The 27,940-nt window shown below is 51.9% G+C and overlaps 11 protein-coding genes across 11 annotated transcripts; 5 read left to right on the top strand and 6 right to left on the bottom strand.

The window, feature by feature from the left end:
* Positions 1–1,210: 1,210 nt before the first annotated feature.
* ASPACDRAFT_20474 (C2H2 zinc finger protein) lies at positions 1,211–3,112 on the top strand (the record flags this gene model as incomplete). The annotated part of the gene is made up of 1 exon (XM_020198950.1): positions 1,211–3,112. One exon carries the CDS (start codon positions 1,211–1,213, stop codon positions 3,110–3,112), a length of 1,902 nt encoding a protein of 633 aa, XP_020061703.1.
* Positions 3,113–3,914: 802 nt separating this feature from the next.
* Positions 3,915–4,863, bottom strand: ASPACDRAFT_74859 (SRPBCC family protein). The gene is made up of 2 exons (XM_020204324.1): positions 4,520–4,863; positions 3,915–4,416 (listed from the first exon to the last, which is right to left on the bottom strand). The coding sequence occupies exons 1-2, from the start codon at positions 4,614–4,616 to the stop codon at positions 4,004–4,006; spliced, it is 510 nt and encodes a 169-aa protein (XP_020061702.1). The 5' UTR covers positions 4,617–4,863; the 3' UTR covers positions 3,915–4,003.
* A 355-nt stretch (positions 4,864–5,218) lies between these two features.
* ASPACDRAFT_110862 (Stk19 family serine/threonine-protein kinase) lies at positions 5,219–6,681 on the bottom strand. The gene is made up of 2 exons (XM_020195505.1): positions 6,058–6,681; positions 5,219–5,981 (listed from the first exon to the last, which is right to left on the bottom strand). The coding sequence occupies exons 1-2, from the start codon at positions 6,608–6,610 to the stop codon at positions 5,383–5,385; spliced, it is 1,152 nt and encodes a 383-aa protein (XP_020061701.1). The 5' UTR covers positions 6,611–6,681; the 3' UTR covers positions 5,219–5,382.
* A 595-nt stretch (positions 6,682–7,276) lies between these two features.
* ASPACDRAFT_74855 (putative alpha,alpha-trehalose phosphate synthase subunit TPS3) lies at positions 7,277–10,904 on the top strand. The gene is made up of 3 exons (XM_020204323.1): positions 7,277–7,514; positions 7,590–8,973; positions 9,053–10,904. Exons 1-3 carry the CDS (start codon positions 7,492–7,494, stop codon positions 10,430–10,432), a joined length of 2,787 nt encoding a protein of 928 aa, XP_020061700.1. The 5' UTR covers positions 7,277–7,491; the 3' UTR covers positions 10,433–10,904.
* Positions 10,905–11,281: 377 nt separating this feature from the next.
* Positions 11,282–12,403, top strand: ASPACDRAFT_21148 (thioesterase family protein; the record flags this gene model as incomplete). Its single annotated transcript, XM_020199004.1, has 2 exons — positions 11,282–11,393; positions 11,502–12,403. 2 exons carry the CDS (start codon positions 11,282–11,284, stop codon positions 12,401–12,403), a joined length of 1,014 nt encoding a protein of 337 aa, XP_020061699.1.
* Positions 12,404–12,617: 214 nt separating this feature from the next.
* Positions 12,618–13,301, bottom strand: ASPACDRAFT_56732 (PaaI family thioesterase; the record flags this gene model as incomplete). Its single annotated transcript, XM_020203165.1, has 1 exon — positions 12,618–13,301. The coding sequence occupies one exon, from the start codon at positions 13,299–13,301 to the stop codon at positions 12,618–12,620; it is 684 nt and encodes a 227-aa protein (XP_020061698.1).
* Positions 13,302–15,142: 1,841 nt separating this feature from the next.
* Positions 15,143–16,298, top strand: ASPACDRAFT_74854 (uncharacterized protein). Its single transcript, XM_020204322.1, has 3 exons — positions 15,143–15,394; positions 15,450–15,526; positions 15,583–16,298. Exons 1-3 carry the CDS (start codon positions 15,277–15,279, stop codon positions 15,988–15,990), a joined length of 603 nt encoding a protein of 200 aa, XP_020061697.1. The 5' UTR covers positions 15,143–15,276; the 3' UTR covers positions 15,991–16,298.
* Positions 16,299–16,821: 523 nt separating this feature from the next.
* ASPACDRAFT_38927 (PCI domain protein) lies at positions 16,822–18,332 on the top strand (the record flags this gene model as incomplete). Its single annotated transcript, XM_020200527.1, has 2 exons — positions 16,822–17,074; positions 17,158–18,332. 2 exons carry the CDS (start codon positions 16,822–16,824, stop codon positions 18,330–18,332), a joined length of 1,428 nt encoding a protein of 475 aa, XP_020061696.1.
* A 669-nt stretch (positions 18,333–19,001) lies between these two features.
* ura6 (uridylate kinase ura6) lies at positions 19,002–19,640 on the bottom strand (the record flags this gene model as incomplete). The annotated part of the gene is made up of 1 exon (XM_020198956.1): positions 19,002–19,640. The coding sequence occupies one exon, from the start codon at positions 19,638–19,640 to the stop codon at positions 19,002–19,004; it is 639 nt and encodes a 212-aa protein (XP_020061695.1).
* Positions 19,641–20,702: 1,062 nt separating this feature from the next.
* ASPACDRAFT_74852 (uncharacterized protein) lies at positions 20,703–23,217 on the bottom strand. Its single transcript, XM_020204321.1, has 3 exons — positions 22,722–23,217; positions 22,487–22,651; positions 20,703–22,320 (listed from the first exon to the last, which is right to left on the bottom strand). Exons 1-3 carry the CDS (start codon positions 22,809–22,811, stop codon positions 20,752–20,754), a joined length of 1,824 nt encoding a protein of 607 aa, XP_020061694.1. The 5' UTR covers positions 22,812–23,217; the 3' UTR covers positions 20,703–20,751.
* A 1,216-nt stretch (positions 23,218–24,433) lies between these two features.
* ASPACDRAFT_20730 (putative lipase) lies at positions 24,434–25,819 on the bottom strand (the record flags this gene model as incomplete). Its single annotated transcript, XM_020198970.1, has 1 exon — positions 24,434–25,819. One exon carries the CDS (start codon positions 25,817–25,819, stop codon positions 24,434–24,436), a length of 1,386 nt encoding a protein of 461 aa, XP_020061693.1.
* Between the last annotated feature and the right edge of the window lie 2,121 nt (positions 25,820–27,940).

The raw sequence follows: 27,940 nt of genomic DNA, 5'->3' as shown, positions 1-27,940 counted from the left end.
CCCACTCTCCCCTCTACTGCTTATTCTTTGCCTCATCATTCCGTTTCAACCTTTCAACCAATCAATTGCTCGGTCCTGTCTTGGCTTGAATGTGTGCATCTTGCAGCAGCTTGTGGCCAAAAGCGATCCATTGACCCTATCCAATACTTCGTACCGTTCATACGAAGCCTCCCCCTGCTTACTACTCTATTTCTGCCGGTGCCATTGTTCTCCACCTGGTTCACCATTTGCTCTGCATCTGCATTCATTCTCTCTAAGCTAGCTCGGCTGGTCACTTCTCCCCCTCCCTCTACCCTTCTTGACACAATTGTGCGTTGAAACCATTTTCTGTTCCGCTCTTCTTGTCAGCCACACATTTGACCCCTTCAAGAAGTCCTTCAACTCCTCTTTCTCTCTTTCCCTCTGGACGCTTCTCCCCCCTCCCCCGGCTCCCCAGATCCCTCTGCTTACCTTTCCTTGTTCGGTTCGCTTCTTCTAAGCTACTGGGCAGGTGTCACCTTGTGCCTGAACCACATTTTTTTGGACATATAATTTGCATAACTGTGACTGTTCGTCAACATTCTTGTTTTGACAAGTGCGGGTTTTAGCTTTCTTCCTGCAGCCGTACAATTCCCCCCGAGGCCTTCAGACGGGCTTTCGCCAGATGGACTAACAACATCCCGGCCCGCTTCTTACTCAGATCCGGACGCTAGAATCAGACATCTTCATCCTCTGATTGTAAAGGTCGCTCGCTGCTTCTGGACCCTTTCCATGCGGGGGAGTCCATTCAGTCTCTTTATCTGATTATTCTTCTTTTCCTTTTTTTTCTAGAAAAATAAACAAGGAGCAACACCTGACCCTGGTCTCGGCTGTTGAATGTGTACGACTCGACTGTCCGGCAGAACATTGCGCGAAGGCTGAATTGGACGTCTCGTCAGCTTGCGCCACACTCGGTTCGACCTAGGTGAGCGCCCCACGCGACAGCGCCTCCTCCTCCTCCTCCCTCCTCCAGCAGGACATCATGCATTTCCTGGACTTCTCTCTTCTATCGAGTACCTGCCCTCTTCGCACCCCGTGTCATACTTTACCACACTTCGTATCTCTCAGGAATTCCAGTCGCTCATTGATTCTCCCCATGTTTGGTTCCTGAACACACTGACAACAATTTTGTTGAGTTAGCAACTCATACTCTCGCCAAACCCCTCACGCTGGCGGGAAGTAATTATTATCCATGGCTGCGTTGATGCAATCGAACAACGAACCTGTCTCCATCTCTGCGCCACTGCCCGGCTCGTCCGCTCCGATCCTATCGACCTCGTCGGAGTCGATCGCCTTCTTCAAACAACCGAGGCCTGATTCCAGCCTGACGTCTATCGCCAGCGCCGGATTGAACGTCTCTCGCTCAAGAGAATTATTACCGCCAATGACGACCGCTAGTTCAGTTTCCGGTTCGATGGACCGACCACTCGAACAGGAGAAAGGGTCAGAGCAGCACAATTCACAAGTCGCGAGGGAGGCACTCGGCGCCAGCGAAAAGCAGCAGGATAGCTCGGCGCCAGATTGCATACCTTTGTCCTCAGATCAAATGCAGGTAGATTCGAATCCAGCCCCGGGAAATACGCCTGATGCCTTCGGCACAGCCGAAAATAACCCGACCCTGATGACTACCTCAACAGTAGCCAGTCCTGGTCCAATCGAGGACTCGGCCTCTCATGATGGAGAACATCCTCGCCATCGAGAGGGACTGTCTCAAGAACCAGGAACTAAGGCGTTTTCATACCCAATGCCCACAGCCAGCTTAAACGACCCGCGCCGTGGCCTGAGCCTACCCAATTCTGGCTTTCACAAAGGCCAGCGGTCACCGTCGGCAAAGAAGCACCGTTGCCCTTATTGCTCGACAGAATTCACAAGGCATCATAATCTCAAGAGCCACCTTCTCACCCATAGCCAGGAGAAGCCTTATGTTTGTCAGACCTGTCAATCACGCTTTCGCCGACTTCATGATCTCAAGAGACATACCAAATTACACACCGGTGAACGGCCACACATCTGTCCCAAATGTGGGCGCAGGTTTGCTCGCGGGGACGCGTTAGCTCGCCACAACAAAGGCCAAGGGGGCTGCGCCGGTCGTCGTGCCAGTATGGGAAGCTATGCTCCTGAGGATGAATACGGCGACGCTGCAGCTGCCGGGGCGGCGGATGACACCATGGATGGGCTTGTATATGCTGAACCGGAGCGTATGGATGAGGAAGAAGAACGGCGACTCAATATGCCTAGTATCAAGAAGCACGATTTACCAACAGAATCGATCTCTCGAGCTAATACTGCGCCGAGTTACCCGTCGCGCCAGCCGAGCACGTATCCCCCCATCGCATCCGGCAGACCATCTCCAGGGGGTCTTTTTCCGCCACCTAGCCACGGCGGCTCAAGCGCGTCGACCTCGCCGATTTCGCAGTCGGCCAACATCGCGTTCCCACCCTCCGGTCAGCCATCGGGCTCGTCTGTATTCCCCACCAATATAACTGAAAGCCCAAAGCCACTTTCTCCCAATGCTTTATCGTCTCACCAACTCGGTCACAACCCGGAGAATAATGCCCAGCTGCACAGGGCTCATTCGCCTGGTCTTTCTCAATCTTTTCAGCAACAAGGGCAACAACCGTACAGCAGGGCTGGTCCCTCAGCGGCTCCAGGGCTGGGCCTTCCCCCTCCTCAATCGTCTGCACCCCAGCTTCCCCCGCCTCCTGGCTTAAGCTCTTCTGACACCCGGTTTGCACTTCATTCACAAGGATCTGGCCCCCCGCCTGCCTCGACTGGCACCAAACATACCCCTTCCCACAGTCATTCAAGCAATCACAGCGGGCCATTGACCTCTAAACCAGGACCGGAAGCAGCTTTGAACAATGGCAGTCAGCTGCCCGGCTCTCATGAAGCCATTTATCTCGATCAGAGTCGTGACAGGGAAGAAAAGCTCTGGGCATATATTCGCTCTGTCCATGAGGAGTTGAACGGTCTGAAAGCAGAAGTTGCTTCGCTAAGGGTACAATTGGCGTCAGCCAATGTTAATGCATTAGCAACCTCCAGCGTGCCGCCATCTCAGCCAGAGTCTGGTAGTGTCACTGCTGGGCCACGCTGAACGGTTTTCTCCATTCTTTCAGATTGCATACCCTCCGCCCGCTGCCTACTATATATCTCTTGCTCTCTGGTCGTGTCTCTTTTGTCTAGTGCCTAGACCCCACCCCAAAACTGGTCCTCGCCTCCACCTTTCTCTTGTGGACCACGAATTCAACGCTGCCCATATTCCTCAGAATACCCGGAGATTGTGTCGGAAGTCATATACCTTGATCTCCTACCCGATTGCCAATCCTGTTATGCTCATCCCATACTCTTCTTATCTCTCTCTTCATCTTCCCGAACTCAAAACCTGGACGCCGTTAATGAACAGTATCCCATTGCCGTGTGTAGACCCGCTGTCAGGTGGGTCTCATTTTTCCCCTCGAATTTGCCTTTCAGCTTGCCATCAACATCCCCGGCAACCCCGGGCTTTTCCTCGTTCCTGTATCCTTAGTAATTTGTTAGCCATATGCTTCATTCCGTGCTCGTGGCCACCGAGTGGACTAATAGTCAGGCCATCCCGGGATTTGGCCTTGAATGGATCCACTGTTCACTCTATTTGACTCTACCTCAAGCGACACCTGATGCCGCATCCATGTTACACCCTACTGACTGCGGGAAATTGCCTTCCTTTAAGACTTCTATTTATTGGGCGTTAGTTCTTTTGACCATGCTACTTGTGCATCCACAACCTACCAATCCACGGGTTGTGAGTAGTGAGTCAGGCTCTTCAAGCCGTTGTCGTGATTGTTTCGGTGGCTCTCTTTTTTTCTGGCTCCAGATTATCAACCATGAGGCTTGGAAGGTAGAAATATAGGATCAGACCAATGTAATCAGTGCCGAGGCCTGTACAGTTCTTCAGCCCAACCTTCAGCTGTCTGAATTTGATCTGCGCATGATCATATTTGCCATTTTATGACCTTTTGCTGGCTACCCATTTCATGAACAAGCCAACATCCGCCACAACAGCCCTCGGGGCTCCGCCCAGAGTCCAACTTCGTTGCACCCAGCTCGGGATGGCACCGCCAGCATCAGAGGTGGTGGCCATTGTCCAGGTGACAACGTCGGTGTCCGTCTCGGAAGAAGTGAACAGCACCTGTTCGACGCTCGCGTACGCGGCAAGTATCGCATTGGGGGGATGGGCGGCCGTGACAGCAAAGAGAAAGTCTGACAGGGTCTCGGCCGGCTCCACAGTCGAAGACAGTGGAATTTGTACGATAACAAAGCCGCTCCGATCGCTCGGTTGGTCCGCGGAGACGACAAGAACGATGAAGGTGCGCGGGGCGATGAGATGCCTCGGATGGAAGGTATGCGTAATAGCATTTACTAGTCGCATCTCCAGTAAGCAAATTCAGGCGAGGCGATCGCTGAGAGAGGCGTCGTTTGCACCCAGGAAGGTTGCAACAACAGGGGAGATGACTTAACTCACCATGGATTTCCACCTGCTGCCACCCACCTTCGATCACTGACTGTGATGGCCACTCCAGCAATGTCTCGACGGCGGTTACGCTAGGCGTGTACTCCATCTCATGTGCGGAATGATTCTCCCTCAGCCCGGCACGAAACTCCGCCGAAGATGCGGTGCCATCGCGGGCTGCGTTCTCGTGCACGCTTGTGCGACAAATCCAAAACTCAGAGCCGCGCTGCTGTTGCTGCTGCTTCTTTGTCTTCTTGGGACCCCTGCCGGAGCAGGCTTTGGGGAGCGAGCATGTCGAGAGGAGGACAGGAGCTGCAGCTGGGGGTGAACGGCGTAGTTTATGGGTAGGATGGAAAGTGGTCGGAATGGCAGACACGAAGGACTGGGCTTCGGTCAGAATGTCGTGGATGAAGTCGCGCAGGGGTGGTCGAGTTGGCATCTGAGTGAGAGAGGGATGGTCAGGTAAGACGGAAAAGGAGAATGGCTGAAGACGAATATATGATGGTAGTGACATGATGAAAATGGAACTTCGATGAGCGATAGGGGAGTGAGAGGAGAAAATGTAATTTTGGGAAGATAAGGGAGGAAACAAGAACGAAAAACAGATATGTAAGAATAGCTTTGAAAACTTGGATGGGGACCTTCCCCTTAGTATATATATGTGTCGGTCGCTGTCTAGTTACATACCAACCATCCCGCGGAGGGCGGGGAGGGGGGGAGAAGAGAGAGAGAGATACATACATACATACATACATTTTCGCGCAGTTTTATTATATTGTCATAGGTTTCATGCTAAGGAGACATTCCATCTAGTCGTAGTACACCGTATAAACAATCAAAGGGTATCAAAAAGCAAATATGTCATCAGTCCTCCATTAAAGACTGCGCACTCCCGGGCCAACACTGCCCGTATCAAAAAGCTCAATAAGCCCGGCTCCAAGGGCTTCCTCGAGAGCCCAACGGAAGCTCATCCCGTACAATTCCTTCCATTTTTTCGTGCGACCGGGTAGAATCCCCGCAAACTCTCCCCTTATTCTCTTAGCAATGCTAAAGCTCTGACCATTCTCGACGGCTCCGTCCCATCGGTCCCGAAGAAGGTACAATGGCACCTCCCGCGCACCCGACCGATTCAAAAGCGAAAGAAGGTGGGACCGGCTGGCAGACAGTAGACGAAGATATGGTCCCGTGTTCGGTAAGGAAAGAAAGAGGGTCGCGGTTTGAAAGAACGTGTTATGCTCAGTCACGGCATTGTCGCTCGCCGCATCATGCGGGCTCTTTCGGCTCGCAGCAGCAGCGACAGCCGAGCTGGCCGGCAGTGCAGGAAGTGATGTGAAGCCCGAGGCGCCCTGGGTTAAGGACGAAGAGGAAACAAGAAACCCGGCGCGAATCAAGGCCATATATTCAGGTACCGTGAAGGCGCTACCAGGAACGGCAGGGTTATTTCCGATGCGACTTAGGACTCGTCGGAATTTCTCTGGAGAAAGACAGTTGACACAGTCAGCAAAGTTTGCTTCATCATTTGCTCAAGCGGCAGTAACTGGTGCCAGTACCTTTTAACGATTCCTCCAAAGTAGGATTGTCTTGCACCAGCTGATCCCACTCTTCAGCGAGGACCAGACAGTCGCCCAGGCCCGCAGCATCACTGCCTCTTCCTGGCACGATCAAGCGTCGTACGCGGCCCGTGGAAATCAACTCCATGATTTCTTTTTCGACTCCGGTCGGCGCATCGAGTAGCGTATGTACGTGGGCCACAGAGGCAAGCGGGGGGATCGACCGGCGGAGATTCAGCACTTCGGCAATGCGGGTGCTACTCATCCCTGCCCGCTGAGGAAGATCCTCGAACATAGTTGTTCGGATGGAGTGAATCGCCTGCATCACATCGGTCGCGGGGGCAGTCTCTGAGACGTACCGCGACAGCCCCATGTCGGGTAAGAAGCCTTGATCATAATCATCTGTGAAGTTGGGATTGGGAGCATCTGTCGACGAGGCCGTGGCTTTGCGACGAGGATGTGCGGCGAAGGGAGAGACGCGCGGCCTAACAGAGTTGGACTTTCTGTTCTTCTTGATTCCAGCAACAGGGGCAGAAGTGATCCGCAAGGGCATGGCCGGGTGAGTGGTACGATATGGAAGTACGAAGTATAGAACAAGAAAAAAAGAAGAGCAGTAAGCAGAACTAAAGAAAGTTGGGGGCCTAAGGCTGATGCAGGGACCAGCGATTAGCGATTATCTGCGATCACGTGATAATCAACGTGATTCCTGAAAATACTGGATAAGGTATGTATGTACTGTATCCGTGACAGTACATATACATGAGTAGTTCACGTTAACCAAGTACATACAGTACAGTCAAATGACCACCATGGATGTGTATACTATGGCGTAATCACTGAGAAGCTGGGCACCGTAAACAGTGACAGCTAAGATCCAGCCTGCATTGAATCAGTTGTTTGCCGATCTTTCATGTGAAAAGACTTCGTGGGTTCAATTGCGCGGTACAGTACTGAGTACTCCATACACTACCAGCTCTTTCTAAGGTTGTCTAGAACTCTTGACCCACTCCTTTGATAAGAGAGAACTACTATTAAGTTATTACATAAACGTGACATGAACTCTTTTCTATTCTTCCAATTCTACCTAATAATTTACTTCACATGACGTAGCCATGAGAACTTGAAACTCAAACCTGGCTTCTGTCTTTCTCGTCCTCCTCTTCCTTTCCTCTTCCTCTTCTTCTTTCTTTTCATCCTTTTCCTTTTCCTTTCCACCTTGAGTCTCTGTCCTTTCTTTCACACTTTCTCCTACATTTTCCTCTTTCTTCTTATTCCAGACCTTGCTCTGGCTTACCTTCATCGGACCTCCATCCCAATCACTGGTCCTCCCTTTCTTGCTACCATTTTATGACCATTTAGCTTTCTTCTCCTTGCTTCCCCCCCCGCTTTATCCCCACCAGGCCGCACCGGGGACTTCTCCCCCTCTCTGTCACCATGACTATCTACATTGCTTCATTGTATGTCGTCAGCTTCCTCTCCATTAGTCAACAACTTCGAGTGTAGGTTCTGATTAACAATTCGTGGAACTCCAGGTTCCTTCCTTATACGGTAGACTTCCATGTGAACGACCCGCAGAATCATGAAGCCAACACAACGACTAGCCCACCGCCGACCAACCCTGTGCAAAGCGTTGCTGCCACTCCGAGTGCGGCTGTGAGCTTGTTTGAGAGAAACAATGCCAGCGTCAAGCCTGGAATCACCCCTGGGCCTGCATCGGAACATGAACAATTCTTTGCGGCAGACATCGCCAAGGCTGAACTGGAGCATTCCGGCTACCCGTTCCCCAGTACTGATCGGGAAGCAAACCTCTTGACTGAAAGCGAAGCTCATTCACCTGCATGGGGCTCAACCCTTTCTTTAAACCAGCCTCGACCACGCGCAGCTTTCCCGGCATCGCCTTCTATTCTTAAGCACCAAGAACCCATAGCGCCAGGGACGGAACCTGCCAAGGAGAAAATACGTACAACCCCGCAGCCGCCGACGTCGTCTACTACCGATCACCGTCGCTCTCAGAGCCGGAAGAGCTCGTTCTCCGACGCTGAATGGACCATTCAGACTGCGGAGCAGGGCAATGGAGGACTGCGCAACGCTGTGCGATCCGCCACGGATGCCGGCCAGTTGGAGGACAAGGTCTGGGTAGGCACGCTGGGCATGCCTACTGATGCACTGCCCCAATCAACGAAGGATTCCATTGCTCGGAAGCTCGAGGAAGAGTATGGGTCCATGACGGTTTATGTCAGCGACGGCGACTTTGACGGTCACTACACACACTTCTGCAAAACAATCCTCTGGCCGGTATTCCATTACCAAATCCCCGATAATCCTAAGAGCAAGGCATATGAAGATCACTCTTGGATCTACTATGTCAAAACGAACCAGGCCTTTGCTGAGAAAATCGCCCAGAAGTGGAAGCGTGGCGACTCTATATGGATTCAGGACTACCACCTGCTTCTTGTTCCGGCCATGCTGCGGAAGCTGCTGCCTGACGCACAGATTGGCTTCTTCCTGCATATTGCCTTCCCATCTTCCGAGGTGTTCCGCTGTCTGGCCCCTCGCAAGGAGCTCCTAGAGGGCATCCTCGGTGCGAACCTGATCGGGTTCCAGACGGACGAATACTGCCGTCATTTTCTTCAGACATGTAGTCGCATCCTCTGCGTAGAGGCCACTAATGAAGGGCTCCAACTCGAAGATCGGTTCGTCAATGTAGGCAAGTTTTCCATTGGCATTGACCCAACCTCCTGGGATCAGCGGCGCAGGGCAGCCGATGTGGAGAGGTGGATTAAAACCATCGCAGAGCGCTACGAGGGCAAGCGTCTCATTGTTTCGCGTGACAAGATCGACCAGGTTCGAGGCATCCGACAAAAGCTGTTGAGCTATGAGCTTTTCCTCAACACATATCCCGAATGGCGTGATCAGGTATGGCTATCAGCCAATTTCTTCCTCGTCCTTGGCTTGTCCCTTAGCATGTGATAATGGTTTCCTAACGATGATTCAGGTTGTTTTGATTCAAGTAGCGACGAGCACGACCGAGCAGCCCGAGCTCGAGGCCACCATTTCTGACATCGCGATGCGGATTAACTCAACGCATTCCACGCTGGCCCACCAGCCACTGGTCTTTTTGAAACAGGACCTGGCCTTCCCTCAGTATCTGGCGCTGATTTCTCTCGCTGACGCGTTGATCATCACAAGCTTACGTGAAGGTATGAACTTGACTAGCCATGAGTTCGTCTACTGCCAGGACGGTAAATGGGGCAACAACAAGAAATATGGATCGCTCATTTTGAGTGAGTTCACTGGTAGCGCGTCTGTCTTTGGTAACCATGCGCTCCTGGTCAATCCTTGGGATTACCGGCAATGCGCAGAGGCGATTCACACGGCGCTGTCGCGGAGTGAAACAGAGCGGAAGGAGGTTTGGATGCAAATGCACCAGGCAGTGCTGCAGAACTCGACAGCCAACTGGGTCAAGTCGTTCAGTGAGACCCTGAACCGTGTTTGGAACGAGCAATCGTCACGTGAAATAATGGCCGTGCCACGCTTACAGACGAACAAACTGGAGGAGATGTATCAGAAGTCCAATCGTCGATTAATCATTGTGGATTACGAAGGCACCCTTGCGTCTTGGGGGTCTCCGAAGAGCATAATCGTGACTACGCCCCAGCGAGCCATCACTACGCTAGCAGAGCTGACTGACGATCCCCGCAACGTGGTGTACGTTATGAGTGCCCGTATGCCGGAAGAGATGGAGCGCCTGTTCCGCCTGGTCGCTGGTCTCGGCTTGATTGCAGAGAATGGTTGTTTCGTGCGGGAGCCAAACTCGGAAACCTGGCTCAAGCTGACGGACAAGACTCAGACAGATGCGTGGAAGACAGCGGTGCTACAGATTCTGGATTACTACCAGGAGCGTACTGAGGGCAGCTGGATTGAACAGCGACACTGCTCACTCGTCTTCCATTACGGATCCGCGGAAGACCAGGTAGCGGCTGCACGACTGGCGTCAGAGTGCGCTGGGCACATCAATGATGCCTGCGCCAACCAGGGCGTCCATGCCATTCCCGTGGAAGGAGCCCTTGTGGTCGAGCCGATGGGTACGAACAAAGCGTCGGCGACGGAACTGGTGTGGCGGTCGTGTCTCAAGCAGAGCCAGCAAGATCAGAGCGTAGTCCGTCCGGATTTCTTGTTGGCAATTGGAGACAGTCGCGACGACGAGCCTGTTTTCCGATGGGCCAATAAGCTGGAGAGCGCACAAGCGATTAACCACGTCGTGACGGTAACACTGGGCTCTCGGAGCACAGAAGCCAGGGCTACCCTAACCCAAGGTGTAACTGGTAAGGCTTCTAGCTCTGCATGCTTTCGCGTGATTGTGACAATTGGCTAATTCATTCAACAGGAGTCTTGTCGTGCTTGGAACGATTGGCTGAGCACAAGTCGTAAATGACTCCATGCATATCCCAACGCGTACCCGCACATACGCATACACATACACAGACGCGATGACGTATACGTCCATAAGCACACGATGACACGATTACAGGACAAACAATTTCACATCTGCATAGGCATGAGTACACGGATACATGCAAAGAGGTGGTCGGCCAACCGCGGGATTCTTCTAATCGCGGACGTACAGTACCATCCCTGACCTTACAATGGAAAGGACAATTATGTCAGTCTCGTAGCCAAGCCGAATACAGGGACTAGAAAAGCAGTCGGGGAATTCTAGAATTGACTGGTGCTAACGACAGAGGATCGGGTTGGATTGTTCCTAGAGTTGGAAATCCTGGCGTTCACTGTTAGACCGACCTTGTTTCTAGAGTAGGTCAATGCAAACCATAACTACTCAATTAGTGAAACCCATATTGAGTGTATCAAAAGTTTTGATCGAAGAAAACAGTACTGTGCTATATATTGTACAGTACGTTACAGTACAGTACAGCTCACACATCAACCTTAACCCATACCTAAATTACCTATCTGTCGCTACAGTAGGGTGTTTTCTCCGCTTTTCATTACGGCTTAACAGCCGAGGTTCACGGCTCACTGCGACATCTGTCAATACTTCCCTTCCCCGTCTCAAAAGTTCGTCTATCTCTTGTCCCTATTTCCTAATCCTTGTCTCTCCATCGACCCATAACGTCTAGGTGCCATACGGTCTGTAGATATTGTTGCTGGCTTGAGTACCATCCGAAGGGGAAGAATTTGAGCGCGTCCGAACTCTATGAACGAGATGGCGGTAGCACCTCCGCACGGAACCGCCTTTGAGGCCGCAATCCAAGTCAAACCCATTAAATCACATCAATACTCGGCCCATCTTCGGCAGGATTGGTGCATCGGAGTTGGTAAGAGATCATACCCATTGTTTGGAGTGTGTTGATCGGCAGCGACGCCACTTTTTTCGCTCTCGTCCCATAATTCCTACCATACACTGACAAGGAACCACAAAACAGTGCCGCATGGAGGCTATACGAGTGCCATCCTCTACCGCCTGGCGCTGACACACTTTGCTCATACGCATCCGCTGCAGTATCGTGGCCCCGCCACACCGATTGCCATGCAACTGACCTTTCTGCGCCGGACGGCGGTGGGACCTGCCCTGCTCAACGTGCAGGATGTCAAGATCGGGTCGCGAACGAGTACGATTCACGTGACTCTGACACAGCCCAGGAGTTCGGGCAGAGGAGCCGGTTTGGAGGAGGCCGCACCGGAAGAGCAAGAGGTCAAGATAGCGGGGTATATCACAGTCAGTCCAGCTCATGCGGAGGTTGGGTTGACGGCCCCAACGGGCTGGATGCCCCTGCCAATGCCGGCAAGGGGGTCACGGCCAGATGGAGGTGTCGATCTGGTGGCGTTGGGGGGGTCAGGGCGTGACGGCGAGTGGGAGCGGATCAAACTGCCGTTTCCTGAATTCCGGCGCGCGACGCAGCATGTGGACTTGTACGGTCCCCGACAGCCCAAGACCATGGCGGCTGTGGATCAGTGGGCTCGATTCCGACCGGAGGGTGATCAGGCGGCGCGCTGGTCGAATGAAGCGTTGGTGTACCTGACTGATACCTTTCCCCTTGCGTTGTCGGGGCTGGATCAGAGGGCTGCGACGGCAGCAGGCGACGGCGAGGCCGGTGGTCGGCATTGGTATCCGACGGTGGCCTTGAACATCGATTTAAAGAAGCGGCTGCCAGCTACGGGGGAGGCCTGGTTGTACAGTCGAGTGCAAACGGTGTCCGTGCGGGACGGTCGGACGGACCTGGGAGTGACCGTGATGGATGCAGCGGGGCAGGTGGTGGCCGTGGCGACGCAGGTGGGCTTGGTGGTGAGCGCGAGTCGCAATCTAGGACGTCAGCCGAAGTTGTAGAGGTCTTTGAAGGGGTCTCGAGTGTGTGTATATCAATAGATAAAGCATCTCTATCTTCCGTGAAGGTATATAGACAAATGAAGAGATATACATAAATCTATCTAGCTAGCATTAATATATGCAAGAAAATCGCAAGGAATCGCATTCTATCGACAGGCTCTTTGTTGTGCGAGGCCTTGAGTTCTGTGAGATGGCATCTGAGACGCCACGCGATTCACAAGGCTGCTTTCGTTTGAAGCCAAAAGGCAAATGCATCGGTTGTCACGCGTAGCGGGTCCTCGGCCGCTTCGCCTGGCTGCAGAATTTGAGCATGCACCCAGAACTTGCGACCTACCCGAGCCAATACCTTGGCCTGGACAAGCGCATAGCCAGGGACGGCGACGGGTGCGCGATAACGAATGTCGAGCTGGGCAGTGTACAGCATGCCGCGCGGGTGGTGGGCGGAGAGAGCCCCGGCGGCGCCTGTCTCGGGGGCGTGCAATGCAACGGCATAGGACATGGCCTCATCGATACAGGTCGCCAAGAGACCGCCATGAGCGGTTGAGGGATGACCGGAAACCCCTGGGGTGGCTAGCTGCAGGACTAAGTAGAGATCTGGGTTCTCAATTCGAGACACCGAGTTGGGAGCGGGCCAGACGGGGGCAGTATCAGGGAGGGGTGCGAGCAGCTCCGGTTGGCGACGAAGGGTGCAGACATGGGGAATCGTCAATGGGGAGGCCAGTGTACTGGCAAAATAGCCATCCTCACCTGAGTCGGATTTGAAAATGCGGGACCAGGTGCGGATGGGAAAGTAGTCGGGATGATGCAGCAACCGGGTCACCACCGGGGGAACGGCCACCCGAAATGGTTCGAGGGCGGGGGGATGTGGTTGATTGAGAATGGATATCGAAGGGGACATGACGTGGGCCAGGAACTGGGGTTATGGAAGATAGGGGAAAAGAGAAAGAAAAGAAGTACTAATCAATCTACCCCGTAGTGATGCGACAGAGAAGAGGATGGATTGGATGTCAGAAAGTATTCTTCTTATCTGGATAAGAGGAGGGATTCTTCTAGTTATGGTCAGGTATGAATGAGGTATATATTACAGGTTACAATCGGGGTAAGATATCTAGTTGTGTACAGTACAGTACAGTATTGGGTAGTTTGTTTTGTTGGCCCTTTATCTCTCTCTCTCTCTCCCTCCCTTGTGAAGAGAGGAAGAGGACCCTGTAGTTCGCTTCTGCTTTGGATCCTCGGCTACGGAACTCCTCGGGTGATCTACTGTACAGTCCTCAGGTCCCTCTTTTACTGTCATGGTACTGTACTACCTCTCTAGACTGTAACAGCAAATTACTTTCACTGGCATCACTTTCGAAGTTCCATATTTCTTTTCTTCCGAAGAGTGGGCGGCTATGTCTTTCCCATTCAAATAATCTACCCAAATTATTGGCAACTGAGCGACTGAGTCTACCGAGTCTACTGAGTGGCAGCAGGGCAGGAACAAACTCTTTCGTGCCGGCCCTAAACCAAGGCCCCCAAACTCAATTGGGCCTTCTGCTTATCAACCTCGCACTTGCAGTGGTTCCACCAACCTCCAACCTCTCTTCATTCATACCATACCACTGGGCTGGGCAACATTCCTGGCCCAAAGCCAGGGAGACAAGACAAGACACAATTGGGTCGCCTGACCTATGTATACTTACTGGGTAACATAATGGATCACACAGAGAATAGGGGAGACTGCCCTCTCCCCTTCCCCCGCCGCAGCTGCAGGAAGGAGTTCATCTTGCGCATTGCACGCACGGCCTACTTAGTGGCAGTCAACGAGTTTCTCTTCTGTTCGCTCGTTTCATTTCATTTCAACTCGAAGCTCCCCTCGCATCCTAGGGTAGCCTTGACCAATCAAATCAGTAACTAGACAGCGTAAAAACAAGGCACCAGCCATACGAATAATTTCCCGCCGGATAATAATGGGAAAGAATCCAGTGAGTGCCAAGGGCTGGCTCCATCTCCTCATTCATCATTGACAACGGAGTCGACTAGTCATCTTAGACTACTCACTAGTGCACCGAAAATTCCCCAGTCTGATTATTATTGATCGTACTGCTAGTAATCTGGGTGTACAGAGTAAGTATCTGTTTTCTAGATCATGCGGGAACCATCAATGAAGGCCATGATTTGAAAAATTAGAACTAGAATTGAAGAAAAAGAAGAGCAGCGCGCGTGTGCATGTAAAAAAAAGGGGAGATTGAAAAGCAACAATAAAAAAAAAAGAGAAAGAAAACAAAACAAAAACACAAAAAATCTTAGAAAGGAGGGGAAAATAGGAACTTACCTAACTAAAACAAAATAAACATATACACAAACTAAGTAAGTAACTTTAAGTAACTTAAGTAACTATCGGTAACTCAGGTATGCAGAGAAAGACTGGAGAAGGAAGGATGGATCTAAACTGGCTGTGGCACCTTCTCTCCTCTCCTCTCCATCCTGTTATTAGCATTATTATTATTATTATTATTATTATTACCGCCGGACTGCTGTAGCTGTAGCTGTAGCTGTAGCTGCTGCTGTTGTTGCTGCTGTTACTTTACTGCTTTACCCTCTTGGCTTAGCTTCTTTCCTTCAGCTTCCTTTCTCCTCTCTTCCTGCTCTCTTATCATCAATTCTTCTTCTCCCTCTCCTGTTTCCTTTCCTTCTTCTCCTCTCTTCTCCTCTTCTTCCTTGTTACACTTCTGTCTTTCCCCCTTCCCCTCCCCAGAATAGTAGCATCTCTTTATAACGTCTACTACGTGCAATTACCCCATACCTGCTCTTCTTACCTTGCACGTCTTTTACTGCGACTGTGATATACACATCACCATCTTACCCTCGCCAATTCGAATATCTACTTAATCATGTTGGCCTCCTCGCTCTTCGCCCTCGGTCTGGTCGCCTCGGCCACCGCCGCTTCGACCGGCAACTACACTCTACCTGATGGGTTCGACCTGAACGCCATCTCCTCTGGCACCCGCGGTATGCTAATATGCGATGTCGTCTTCCTCACCCTTCACTGACTCGTTGATTCCAGCCTCTTGGTGTACCGCGGAGCGCAACTCTTGCCCTGAGATTTGTGGTGGAGTCGCTACCAGCAACTCCTGCGACTCGGTAAGCGCATAGCCGAACCAATTTAAGAGAACGAACCGCTCACCATGTCGCGACAGACTACCTTGGACTTCTCCTGCATCTGCTCCAACGGTTCCGCCGCCGACGTGTCGCTTTATGCGCAGACCGTCCCCTTCTTCGTTTGCCAGGCCAATTATGCCCAGTGCATTAGCAACTCGTCCAGCTTGACTGAGGAAGAGCACTGCAAGGACTATGAGAAGACCTGTGGCACCCTGAATGCGTCGGCTGCCTCGACTACCTCGTCCACCACCTCGAGCGCCACCAGCTTGACCACGGCTACCAGCACCAGCACTAGCTCTGACAAGTCTACCACGGCTACCGGGACCAGCACCTCGAGCAGCACTAGCAGCTCGTCCACGGCCAACGCTGCCGTTCGTTTGGCCCAGGAGCATGCCACCGGTCTGTTGGCCACCGCATTGTTTGTGGGACTGCGCCTGGTGTTGTAAGTGAAAGACTTGAGAGCGAAACCACCCGAATGAAGGGGCGTGTTATGTGCAAGCCGGTCAACAAACATCAACTGATTGGGACCGTTCGCATAATTTGATGTCTGTGGGTGTGGGGTTAGAGTGCTACATGCCTTCCAAGACATTTCTCCGAGTCTGTGTAGTGGTCATACCATGTTTCAAGGGGGAGAAGGGTGATGGTTGTTGTGGTGGCTGTATGTTCTACGACTTGATGTCAAATACGATTATTCCCCGCTGGGCGCCCATAGGAGGGGTCGATCCTTGCACATTAATTTAATCCGCCGTTGAGCTGATTCGTTTTTCTTTTCTTTTTTCTTTTTTTCAGTGTATAATCATTATGTTGTTGTTGTTGTTGTTGTTGTTGTTGTTGTTGTTATATTGTTGTAGATGGAGGAGCATCCCACAGTATTCCAAGTAATTTAGTGATGGTAGAAGCGGTGCCAAGAGTTTTTCCCACAACGGAATGGAATTTTCTCCACCGCCCAATCTCTGCCTGCTTGTAAGTTCTTTCTTTCCCTTCCTTTTCCATCTTCGCTTCTTTCGCTTCTCCTCCTTCTTCTCCCTCTGCTTCTCTTTTGGATCTTGTTTCCTTTCTGGTGGAACCCCCCTACTTCTCCTCCCCCTCTTATCTCCTGTATCTCAATTTTCTTTCGGTCTTCTCCTTTCCCCTTCCCCTCTCTCTTCTTTTCTCTCCCTCTCCTCCTCTCCCCCTCCCCCCCCGCCCCCCCTCCTCCCCTCTCCCCAAAGTACGAACCTCCTCTCCGTACAACCATTGATCGATCTTTCGACATCGACTTCTAATCATCCACCACGATGCCCGCCCCTTCCACCACCCTCCTCATTGAGGGCTCGTTCACCGAACTCGCCGATGAGTTCGCCCAGTACATCGATGCTCTTCGCAAGCCCGACGCCGCCGCGTCCAGTCTCCAGGCCGACATCGCCCCACTGTTGGAACCTCTGCGTCAGCAGGAACAGTCTGGTACCGAACCTGATCGCAAGCAGCGCGATGAGGTTCTGAAGAAGCTGGTCTCCGCCGCTGCCGTCCTGAATGCGGCCCCCGAGAAGGGTAAGCAGTTCTTTGGTTGTTGCTGCGGAACGAAGAAAGACACAAAAGACTTATGACAAATGGACGCAATTGACGCAAACCAGAGATCATCTCCGCCTACAACCTCCTCGTCCACCTCGTTCATCAGGCCTCCGATCCGGACATGTTCCTCTCCCGCATCTGCTCCTACCTCGCCAAACCCATTTCCGCCTCTCCCCAGTTCGGTCCCTCCCTGGCCATCTCCATCTTGTCCACCATCTTCAACACCCTCGCTCCCACCGATTCCAGCCGCTACCACGTTCTTCTGGCCATCGTTGCCGTCATCCGCCAGGCCGGTGCTTCGGTCGCATTCGACGCCCTCAAGCCCCAGCTGACCTCCCAGCTGCCTGCTTGGCTCGCCGCTTGGGAGCTCGAGGCTGAGGAGGCCCAGCGCCTCCACCTGGCAATCGCTGATGCCGCTCAAGCTGCCGGTGACGCCGAGCTTTCCCAGTCCCATGTCGTCCAAGCCCTGCAGACTATCCCCGCAGCCCAGGCCTCCAGTTCCGAAGCCCGCGATCTGGCCGTTCGTGCCCTGACTTCTGCGCTCACCTCTCCCGCCGTCTTTGACTTCACTCCGTTGACCGCTTCCGACGCCGTTCAGGCCCTGCGCGCCAGCGACAGCACCCTCTTCGAGCTGCTCGAGATCTTCACGGCCGACACCCTTGACGCTTACGAGGCCCTCATTGCCACCAGCCCTCTGGCTGGTATCTCAGGTGGTGTGCTGGCCGAGGCCGGCGATGCTCTGCAGACCAAGATGCGCCTGCTCACCCTGGCCTCGCTGGCCGCTACTACCCCCTCCCGCTCTCTGCCCTATGCCACAATCGCCAATGCTCTGCGGGTGTCGGACGAGGATGTTGAGAAGTGGGTCATTGACACCATCCGTGCTGGTCTCGTCGAGGGTAAGCTTTCGCAGCTGCGCTCTGAGTTCCTCGTCCACCGCGCCACCTACCGCGTCTTCGGTGAGAAGCAGTGGGCTGAGGTGCAAGGTCGCCTGATGGTCTGGCGCCGTAGCCTGGAACGCGTTTTGGGTGTTGTCCGTTCCGAGCGTGAGCGCTTCGTGCGCGAAGGGCTGCAGGCGGCCCAGGCGGCTGAGGAGGCTGCTCAGGGCAAGTCCTCCGATAAGGGCAAGTCGGGTGACCGTCGTCGCCAGCAGGGTAACAACAACAACAACAACCAGAACCAGTCTTCGACCCCGGCCGCTCCTGTCGCCAGTGCACCCGTGGAAGCTGTGGTTGAGTAAATGATGAAAGGACGGAAATGCGGGGAAGGATCAATGACTGATGATGAGACCTACATACCTTGTTTTTTATGTCTTTCGACCTACTATCTACCAGATACCACACCCTTCAAACCGCGCAGACGGAGCTAGGGACGAGCTAGAAAAAAAAGACTTAAAAGTATCTCTGTGTCATGGCTGGGCAGCGGTGTTTAACGCTTATTCTTCGTCTTGGGATTGGGTGTTTGTAACTGATTTCTTGTGTTTAACGCTAGAATTGTTCTATTTTACTGTCGGATCGAGATGGACGGTTTGATCGCTTGTGGTGTCAGGGGGTGGTGTGCTGTACCTAGAACATGGAGGATGAATCAACCGTTAAGACGACCTTTCTTGTTGTATCTCCGCCCCATGGCAGAGGGACCTCACCTGGGGGATTTGTGCGTCCTTACGGAGGCAATGGCGGAGATCAGGGGCAGAAAACTCCAAACCAAAATGTAGAATCAGGCCGGTCAGCCCAGCAACAAATCTATAACAAGATCGAATCTCCAAAACTATATGCGGTGTATGTAGGTATGGATATATATGTACTTCAGAACGCTGACACCATCGACCACACACGCGTATCATCATCGAAGAGACTGTTAAACAAGCCCTGGAATCTCTGCGATCCATCGCCCATTCTCCTGACGGAACTCACAGGGGGTTCAGACCCTTCTCGAGGAGGCCCGCCCGAATCCTCTTATAGACGTCTCCGACATCGCCGGTAGCTTTCACGGAGACCACCTTACCCTGGGCCGCAAAGGCCTCGACGACGGGCATACTCGTTTCGACAAAGGTACGGAAGCGCTTGCGGATGCTCTCGGCGTTATCATCGTCGCGACCGCTGGTCTCGCCACGCTTGAGGAGGCGGGCCTCCATCACCTCCTCGGGGCAGTCGAGGAAGAGGGTCATCTCGGAGGGGCAGACCGTGTCCTCGAAGAAGACTGCCTGGTCGAGCTTGCGCGGGAAGCCGTCCACCAGGAAGCGAGGCTTGCTGCCTGCATTGGCGGCCGGGTTTGTGCCAGCGACCAGGGTCTCGGCCATGGCGTCGGACAGCAGCTTGACGGTGATCTCCATGGGCACAATCTTGCCCTCGCGGATGTAGGTGCGGATGAGCTCGCCGGCTTGGCTCCCTTCGCGGACTTGCTCGGCGCGGAGCAGGTCTCCAGCTGACAGGTGAGTAAAGCCGTAGTCGCGGACGAGGTTGGCAGACTGCGTGCCTTTGCCGCTGCCGGGGCCGCCGAGGACGAAGACGACGGTTGTAGTGGTGGGGGAGAAGCGCGGGGTGGACATCTTGGTAAGGAAGGGATTCGTTTTTTGTTTTTTTTTCTTCGTTGTATTTGATTTTCGTTGGGAGGCGGTTGAGATTGATTGAATTCTCCCAAAAGAGAATAAGATGGAGAGACTTTGTTAAGGGAGCGGCGGGGGCGAAGGTGGGGAGCGGGAGGCGCGGAGGGGTTCGAGTCCTGTAAATCAGGTAGAAGATAAAAATGTTAGTTTGTTTTGGTGGGGGAGTGAAGCGGGAAAGAGGGGTCAATATAGCAAGGTGCTTGAAGGTACTGTACAACGACAATTGACTTACTTAATTTAAACGGTCTCGGATGGCTTGGGTTTATGAACGCCGGTACGGGACTTTGAGAGTAGAATAAAGGAACCAGATCCGATACCAATAATGATCAAGAACGGAAGGACTTTGAATTGAGAACGGCTGTATTGAGTGGATTGAGGGGAAGGATGGGGAGAAGAAGTGGAAGAGGGAGAAGGAGAGGAGGAGGAAGAGGAAGAAGAGGAAGAGGACGAGGGAGAGGAAGGGGCGGAATAGGGGCGGCGGTGTTGCAACTGGAGCTGTTGCTGTTGCTGGAGAAGCACCCGAGAAGAGACACGCAGTGGGCGAGGAACAGTCCGGATTAGGGCCGACATGAGATTTAGATTGAGATGAGGATGATGAGAAGCGCAGGAGGAAACGAGAGAGAGAGAGGGCGATGTATCAAAGCAAGCAGGAATGGATCGTACTACTGAGTCAATGATGCTGTTGGATATCGAGTAACTACAGAGTTAAGTTGCAATTGATTGATTGTAGGCAAAAAGTGGCTCTGCAAGGTTCAGTTCAGTTCAGTTCAGTTCAGTTCAGGTTTGGTTGGTTTGGTTGGTTTGAGCCCGTTTTTGGCTGATGAGGCTGTTTGCGGACTAGCGCCACGTGGGCAAGTACACCTTGTGGGTATGTACAGTAACTACTACGGGCAGCTTATTAGGACGGCTATACACTCAAGTTTATTGAAAATATATTCATATGCATATTCATATTTATATTGATATATACACATATCTTGATATGTATGTACTAATAGGTAAGTTATATATGTCTCTCTAGAACAATATTGCCCGCTCAAAATCAATGCATTTGCTAACCATCCTCCACCACTGGAACCTCGTAGTATGCCTGCATACGACGCTGCTTAAGCACCCAGTAGCTGCCCGCCAGGAGCCCGCCAACGGAACACACCACCAAAATGAAAATCAGTAGGCCACCCACCCCGTGAATGACCTCATTGGCCATATTGACGGCCTTGGCCTCCTCCTTGGCCTTTTCATATGCCTCATCGACCTCTTCCACGTCCTCCTCTGGCGCCTTCTGCTTGCCATATAGAATAGCTGGATCGTCCGGCGTGGGCTTCGCATCACCTTGGAATCCGGCCAGGCGCCAGTTCGGCGGTGTATCTGTCCGGTGGATCTCTGATGTGCCCAAAACGTTGCCATCCCCGTCGACTGCTTCCACTGATACCCAGTCCAGGTAGCCTTCGGCGATATACATGGTCTCGAAGTCGAACTTGGTGGTGTTTCCGATCAGCACCGGAAGACCCTGCTGGTCAACGCGTGCATAGAAGTTCCAGGATGCAACATCCGTTGCACCGTTCCAGCTGACATGCAAGATGGTTGCCATATCCGTCTCGTCTGTCCCGTAGACCGATGCCACAACGTCCGGCGGTTGGCTAGGCCGACCCACGAAGGGAAATTTGTACGACCGATAAGAAGAGAAGCGCGTAGATGCGAATTTAGCCTGCATCAGTACCTTGCCGTCGGGACTATGTTCGCTCTGGTATCCCCGCTCGCTCCAGCCAACAAAGACGTTGCCGTTGGGCAACCTTTGGACACTGCCACGAAGCCTGGTTAGGTCGCCGTCCGGCCGGTCGTACCGATCAAGTAGGCGGGCCGTCATGGTTGTTGTGTCGACCTGGACGAACATCGCAGCCGAGACCGTCTCCTCGTTCTCCGCCTCATCAGACGCATTGTTCAAAAAAGAGATAGTCGTGTGCGTGGCGTTAGAATCCACAAACCGCGCGTGATGCTGCTTGGAAAAGGTGAAATCCTGGACAAAATCAGAATACTTTCCACCCAGACGCCAAATGATGCGTCCGTCCTCGCCGGATATCAAGTAGATCGTGCTCGTGAATCGGGCAGACAGCAGATAATCACCTGCCGCGTTTTTGTCTGCCGCGTTCACATGCACATAATCCCAGCCAGGTTCATTAGATGCCGGCCAGTCGGCGTTTACTTTGACAGACTCATGAATGGGAATGTATCCTAGTGAATTCCACTCGAACAAGACCTCGCCTGTCGCGAGGTCCAGCTCGACGAGCCCCCCCGTGACTATCCAACCGTACTCGTTTGGCCGGCCAAGGTCTACTAGATCCACGTATTCATTCCGGTAGGCGCAAGCTAGTGCTGTCTTTCCGCCGTCGAGGACATTGAACTCATGCATATTAAAGGCCCCAAGATCGTTGGTCACTGCAACTACATTCTCCGGCTCATAATGCTGGTCGAGGATGTAACCATATCCTTTGTCCGCTGCACCGGAGTTGTAGCCATGTTGAAGAATGAATGAAAGGTGAGATTCGTTGTCAATATTGTTCACGGCCTTGAAATCGAATATGTTGCGGTTGTCAAACATGCAAGATCCGGCCCAGATGAGAACCTAATGATCCACACTTGATGAGCTTAGTGCTCCGTAGTTTCGAGGCAATTTTAAACGAGCGTTCCGCCTTGTCGTAACAGGTCACAGAGAAATGATACAGCAGAGAGACAGATTCAAGGAGCGATGGAAAAGAAGGGAAGAAAGAAGCATGAAGATGAGCACTTACACCATCTGCGTCATAAATATAGGGTCCAACTTGGCAAGGTTTCCATTGCTTCGTGGGTGCTTCTGGATCAATCACGCCATATGGCGCAACGAACCAATACCCCGGACTGATAGCCGGGCGATCGTAGTAGGCAATATCGAATTTTAATGCTCTGACCTCCGGCAGCTGATTGATTGTTAGTTAGTCAGTTAATGACAGACGATGGTCGATGTTAGCACTTCTGCCCATCACTTACCGTGACGAAGGACATCAAATCACTATCAGTCTCGGCTTTCGCGACCACACCTCGGAGAGCAAATAATGACAAGAACCAGAGGAATAACATTTTGAAGGAGTGACTGGGAGAGGAATGATCCCCTCCAAAGGCGACATACAACCAACAAGCAACGACTAATGAACTCGAGAATAAAAGGCCAAGAAGAGAGAGGGAGAGAGAAAAAAAAGAGAGAGAAACACGCGGCAGACGGAGAGGAAACGATCAAATCAACCAGCACGGTCGTCACTCGATCTCAGAGCCATCGGTCGAGGGTGATCATCGGAGACGCTGCCGAGCGGGGAGGGCAAGGAAAAGAAACAGTTCCATCTTTGGAGTTTGCATAATGAGGAACTACTCATTTACTCGTACTGGAGTACGTACTCGCCCCCGTACGGAGTACGGCAACAGGAGTAGTACGTAGCAGCAGTGTGTCCGCCAGCAGGAGAGTGTGAAAACCACTCTAGAAAGGGAAACGGGGTGTGGTCGGGGACAACGCTTCCTTGCAATAGGCTAGAAGCCCGCAAAGTCTGGAAAACACTCCATCAAGCTTGCCCAGGAAAGGTCAGTGACAACGTAATGGCTGAGAAGGACGCTGACGATTAAGCGAGGCGGACACTCTTGGCGGCGTTTCGGAAAGTGGAGCTGAGGCACCACAATCCATCCAGATTCGTCGACTGTCACCTCCGGTGCGGAATGGAACAATGGAACGAAACGGACTGGGGCACTTATTTACAACCAGCAACTGAATTCATTATAGACTGTAAGTTACTGTACGTATGAGTAGTCCTCATACTACTATGGAAGGGCAAATAGAATCGATTTACTACTTCTCCATATACGTGGTTAAGAGTTGTCACCCGTACGGCGATATCTTCTTTGCTGAGATCGGACATCGGGCATCGGACATCGGTTACATGTCCCTGTATTCGTACTCGGTACGTACTGAGTGACCAAAGACGTGGTATGGTTATTGAATCCATTCGTGGTGGTGGCTGTCCATTCGTGACGTTTCAAAGGTCTTGGCACAATGATGGTTAAATTGCCAAAATCTGATTTCAGAGAAGAACACGAAGGTACTTAACACATACAGTAGCTTCGAGTCAATTAGTTGTGAACCTGTGGTTCTCGCTCAATTCGGGCAAGCAAATGACACTTGAGTTCGTCTACTTTGACCATTGAGGGCTGATCTATGCCCCAAACTTGGCGGAACTGAAGAAGAGACGCTGATCCGCCGAGATCGGAGATGGTTCAAGTGCCTTTGCGGACCGGCTGCTCTCACAATAATCTAGCCAGTCACCAAGACAAAATGTTCCGCAGTCTTTTGCAGCGCATATACATACATATCCCTGTACAGTCCATATAATTTCTGATTCACAGAGAGATGAGGGCTGGAGCCTAGACGAACATAACGACGTGGGCTGGACCCTACTAGGCTACTTCACGGTCTCATTCCTGTGAAGAGTGGAACCTGTAGAGGCATAACTAGTACGAATCCTTTTGCTGTCCCACTTGCCCCTTGGCGCACCGTCTGACATTAGAATTGGCACAGATTGCGCTAAGATAAAAGGCACAGTAGAAGCCTTATCAATATCACCCCTTTCACAATTTGATATCAATCTTTCAAATCTTTCATGCTCAAAGGATAAAATGGTCATCGAGAGGCCCACTAGTTGTGGCGCACGACCGACCCTTCACCAAGCATAGTCCGCAACCTCAGGCTCATGAAAGATTTTCGGCTTGTATTTGAGAACTTCGGCCACGGCTATCAGCAGCAATCCCTCTGTGCGCTTCACATCCTCCACGCCTAGCTGAGGTGGGAGCCATTGCCCGCACACATTCGTGAGGTTGAGTCGGGATGGATCTCCCAGGCCATCATGCTGAAGCGCATCTGCGATAAGCGCCCATGCCAAAGAACTATAGAGAACCCCTTCATGGGTATAGAGACCCCCGCCGGGCCAATTCCGGCAAATAGTCTGCAAATGGTTGTTGGACACATCTGCTGCCGGGGAACCTTGAAGAATCCCAGAAGCTTGTTTTCCACTCATCGGTTGCACAATCTGATCATATGAGGAATAGACAGTCGTCGTGGGCACATAGGCCGAATCGCCTCCGACGCGTCTCAACGCTCGAACAAAGCCTGCATGCCACGCTTGTTGCCAAATGGCAGGAGTGCAGACAACGTTCGAGAGGATAGGGCAAACAAGTGTTGTCTCCACAGTCCCATGAAAGTCGGGACTGATCGCAATCAAATCCGTGACTACGGCGCGAGTGGACGGCCAATACTTGAATGCCCATTGGGTATTGAGACCTCCTTGAGACCATGCTATGACCGTCAGATTACTTTCCGAGAGGGCGGAGATGTAATTGATTGCATATGCAATATATTCCGAGTTGACTTGGACGTCCCCTAGAGAAGCGGAAGGGATATTAACCCAGGCCATGCTTACTTCTGGTATAGCCTTTTGTAGTTTTGCAAGGTTGGACTGGAACATTGATCCGGCAGGAATGGCCGAGCCAGGAACAAGTAGAACGGGTTTGAGTTCACCTTTTCTCCTGGTCAGATCGTCTCGTATGTAAATAGCGGCCCGGAGAGTCTCCTCTGCGACACTATAGGGCACATCTTGAGCAGCTTTCCTGAGATATAGCGGTTGATGTGCTAGCACTGGATTTCTGTTGTGAAGCAAGTTTAGTCGAGAGGTCTGATACTGATTGAGTCCCATGAGTATGTCCTGTGACAAAAGTTCTGAAGTGACAATCTTGAGTGCGAGATCGACAAGAGTGAATTGCCGACCCTTGGCGAAGATCTTCTCGATTATCTTCCAGACCAGGGGTAGGGAGCCGTTTCCAGTAATCGGAGGAGCGATACTTCCTGCAAGCCTTGCTTGTATGGCACGAGCGAGATCTGAGACCCGGCCATCCACTCCGGGTTCGTGGATAGCATCTGTCAAGGTTGAAAGCAAAGAAGGAGCCGGAGTAGACTCGAGCGAGCAGTCAGCCAAAAGTGTCGGGCACGAGCTAAGTACCCCCACGAAAATGCCGATTAGGAACCCTTTGCTAAGAAAATTACAGAGTCTCATTTTGGAGGTCAGAAAGGGAAGATTGCCTCAGTGCAGAGATTTGTGCCTTCAGAGATGAACCTGAAATAACATTCAGCCATTCGACAGGGCGAGATGCAAGATGTATAAATCCAATCCATGCGTGAGATCCCCTCGTCCTCTTCCCCTCCATTTCCCGGTGCAGTTGGACTCAGAGTCCCAATACTGGAAGTCTTCTCCTGAGTGGAGTCAATAACACGCGAGGGAAAATAGGGATATTTCGCCATGGACCAGTCATCAAGCTTGCTTGAACTCAAAGAAAGGGTGTCAGCGGCAGTAGTTTGAAAACAGAGCAGGTGATAGTGAATCTCAGAACAGCCACGACCATTCGTTCAGTTGGCCAGCTCTTATCTTTGAAACCCAGCAGCTAAACAAAGACATGACGTTGACCGAAGGGCGCCATACACAAACCAGGGCTTGCTCTCACTCGGTCTCCAGTACCCTGCCGCGAGTCCCCTGCAAGCTTGTCATCCGCTCAAAGTTACAGACTTCTGAGCAACCCGAGCTCAAGCCAGAGCCGCGATGGTCAAATGACCAAAAATGCTGCACAAATGGTTCGTCAGGCTTCTCGCCTGGGGAGAATATGACGGTCTGTGATGAATTCAATGCCACTATGAACCCAGCTCAAATAAGTCTGATTGAGAGCTCAAGGAGGAAACTGCCGATGCAAATGAGATTTGCTCGGGATGAAGGCGGCATTGCTGAGTAAGTACCAGGTTCCTTTCAATTGTTCGAGTGAGAAAAACCTAACTACTGCCACAATTGCAGCCTTGACTTCCGTCTTTCCGTTGTCGAGATACATGATCATGTACAAAGTACCTCGCTTCATCCGGAGGTTATGGTACACTATGAACGATGGAAGGCTAGTCTGGAGAAGCTGGCCAAGCACCTGGCAATCCCAGATTCATCCGCAATTCGACTGTCCATCCCTGCTCACATCAGTCAGTCCGGCATGCGGTGAAACGACGATGAGGATTAGGGGATGAGGCTGAGGAAAGTTGCAACGGAATCTGTACCAGTTCTTCATGAATTCAATCCTCCTGGTCATATGTTGGAAGGCAAAGTCCCCATTCAGGAGAAGTTTCTTCGTGGTAACCTGTACACTTACATGCGGATATATAGCAGCCACTTGGGCAGAAGTGAACACGTTCATATAAAAGCCTTGGGCATCAATATGCGCAGAACCATGGTCGCCTTCCTGAATTGGATATGATATATCCTTATCCTCTAGAAATCTCAAAGCCTAAGCTGAGCAGATACCTGTGCAAGCCGCCCGTGTTACTGCAGTCGACGTTCTCAGATACCTTAATACGCTACATACAGAACTAGTTGAGAGGAGACAGACCTTGACAAAAGATGGCTGTCAACCGCCAGAAGGCTTTAAGCACTAATCAAAGACAATCCTACGCTCACGTCGCCGACGATGTATGTGACTCATGGCCACCGATCAAGCAACAAACCTGTTTTTCCATTCCCGCGATGGCCGAATACTGCTTCTCTCGTCTTATGCAGATACTGCACGAGAGGTTTCTGTTGATCCAGAGGCTGCTTGCTTGACGCCATAAATCGGACGCCTTGTAGGGGCCTAGATCGTGGATGAAGCGATATGCTCAGAAGCATGGAAAAGTATGGTTACATCTTCATGGGTATACGAGGGCAGCACAATCTCTAATGGTTACGTTTGCTTGCCCAGCATGAACCTGGAGATTGCGTTTTGCTGCAATATCTGATGGCATGATTGGGAAGCAACACTCGGGATAACGACACGTTTTAGTCGTCGAAACTTATTTTCATCCGTGCCTGCTTGACTACCATGAAACTCACTGATGGGCAGGCACATTTTTGTCTTGGTCTGAGTGAATAGTGTGAACGAAGCCCCGGTTTGGCATGTTGAGGTTGATGTCTAAGTTACAGCAGGGATACGAGGACGCTTGCCTACTATGTAGTGTCAGCATTGCGTTGGTAAAGACGAGCACTTGAGCATCGGCCAGCAGACGTGGTCTGACACCAGCAATGATGAGAGTCAGCTGCATCTGAACCAGAACTTCCCGCCCTTGCTACTATTGAGCTGCATTCGATTCATCCCAAGCACAATGAGAGTCG

This window comes from Aspergillus aculeatus, assembly GCF_001890905.1.
Source record: "Aspergillus aculeatus ATCC 16872 unplaced genomic scaffold ASPACscaffold_1, whole genome shotgun sequence".
NCBI classification, from domain to species: Eukaryota; Fungi; Ascomycota; class Eurotiomycetes; order Eurotiales; family Aspergillaceae; genus Aspergillus; species Aspergillus aculeatus.
The sequence above is the reverse complement of the archived record's forward strand: the minus strand, read 5'-3'. Positions and strand labels throughout refer to the sequence as shown.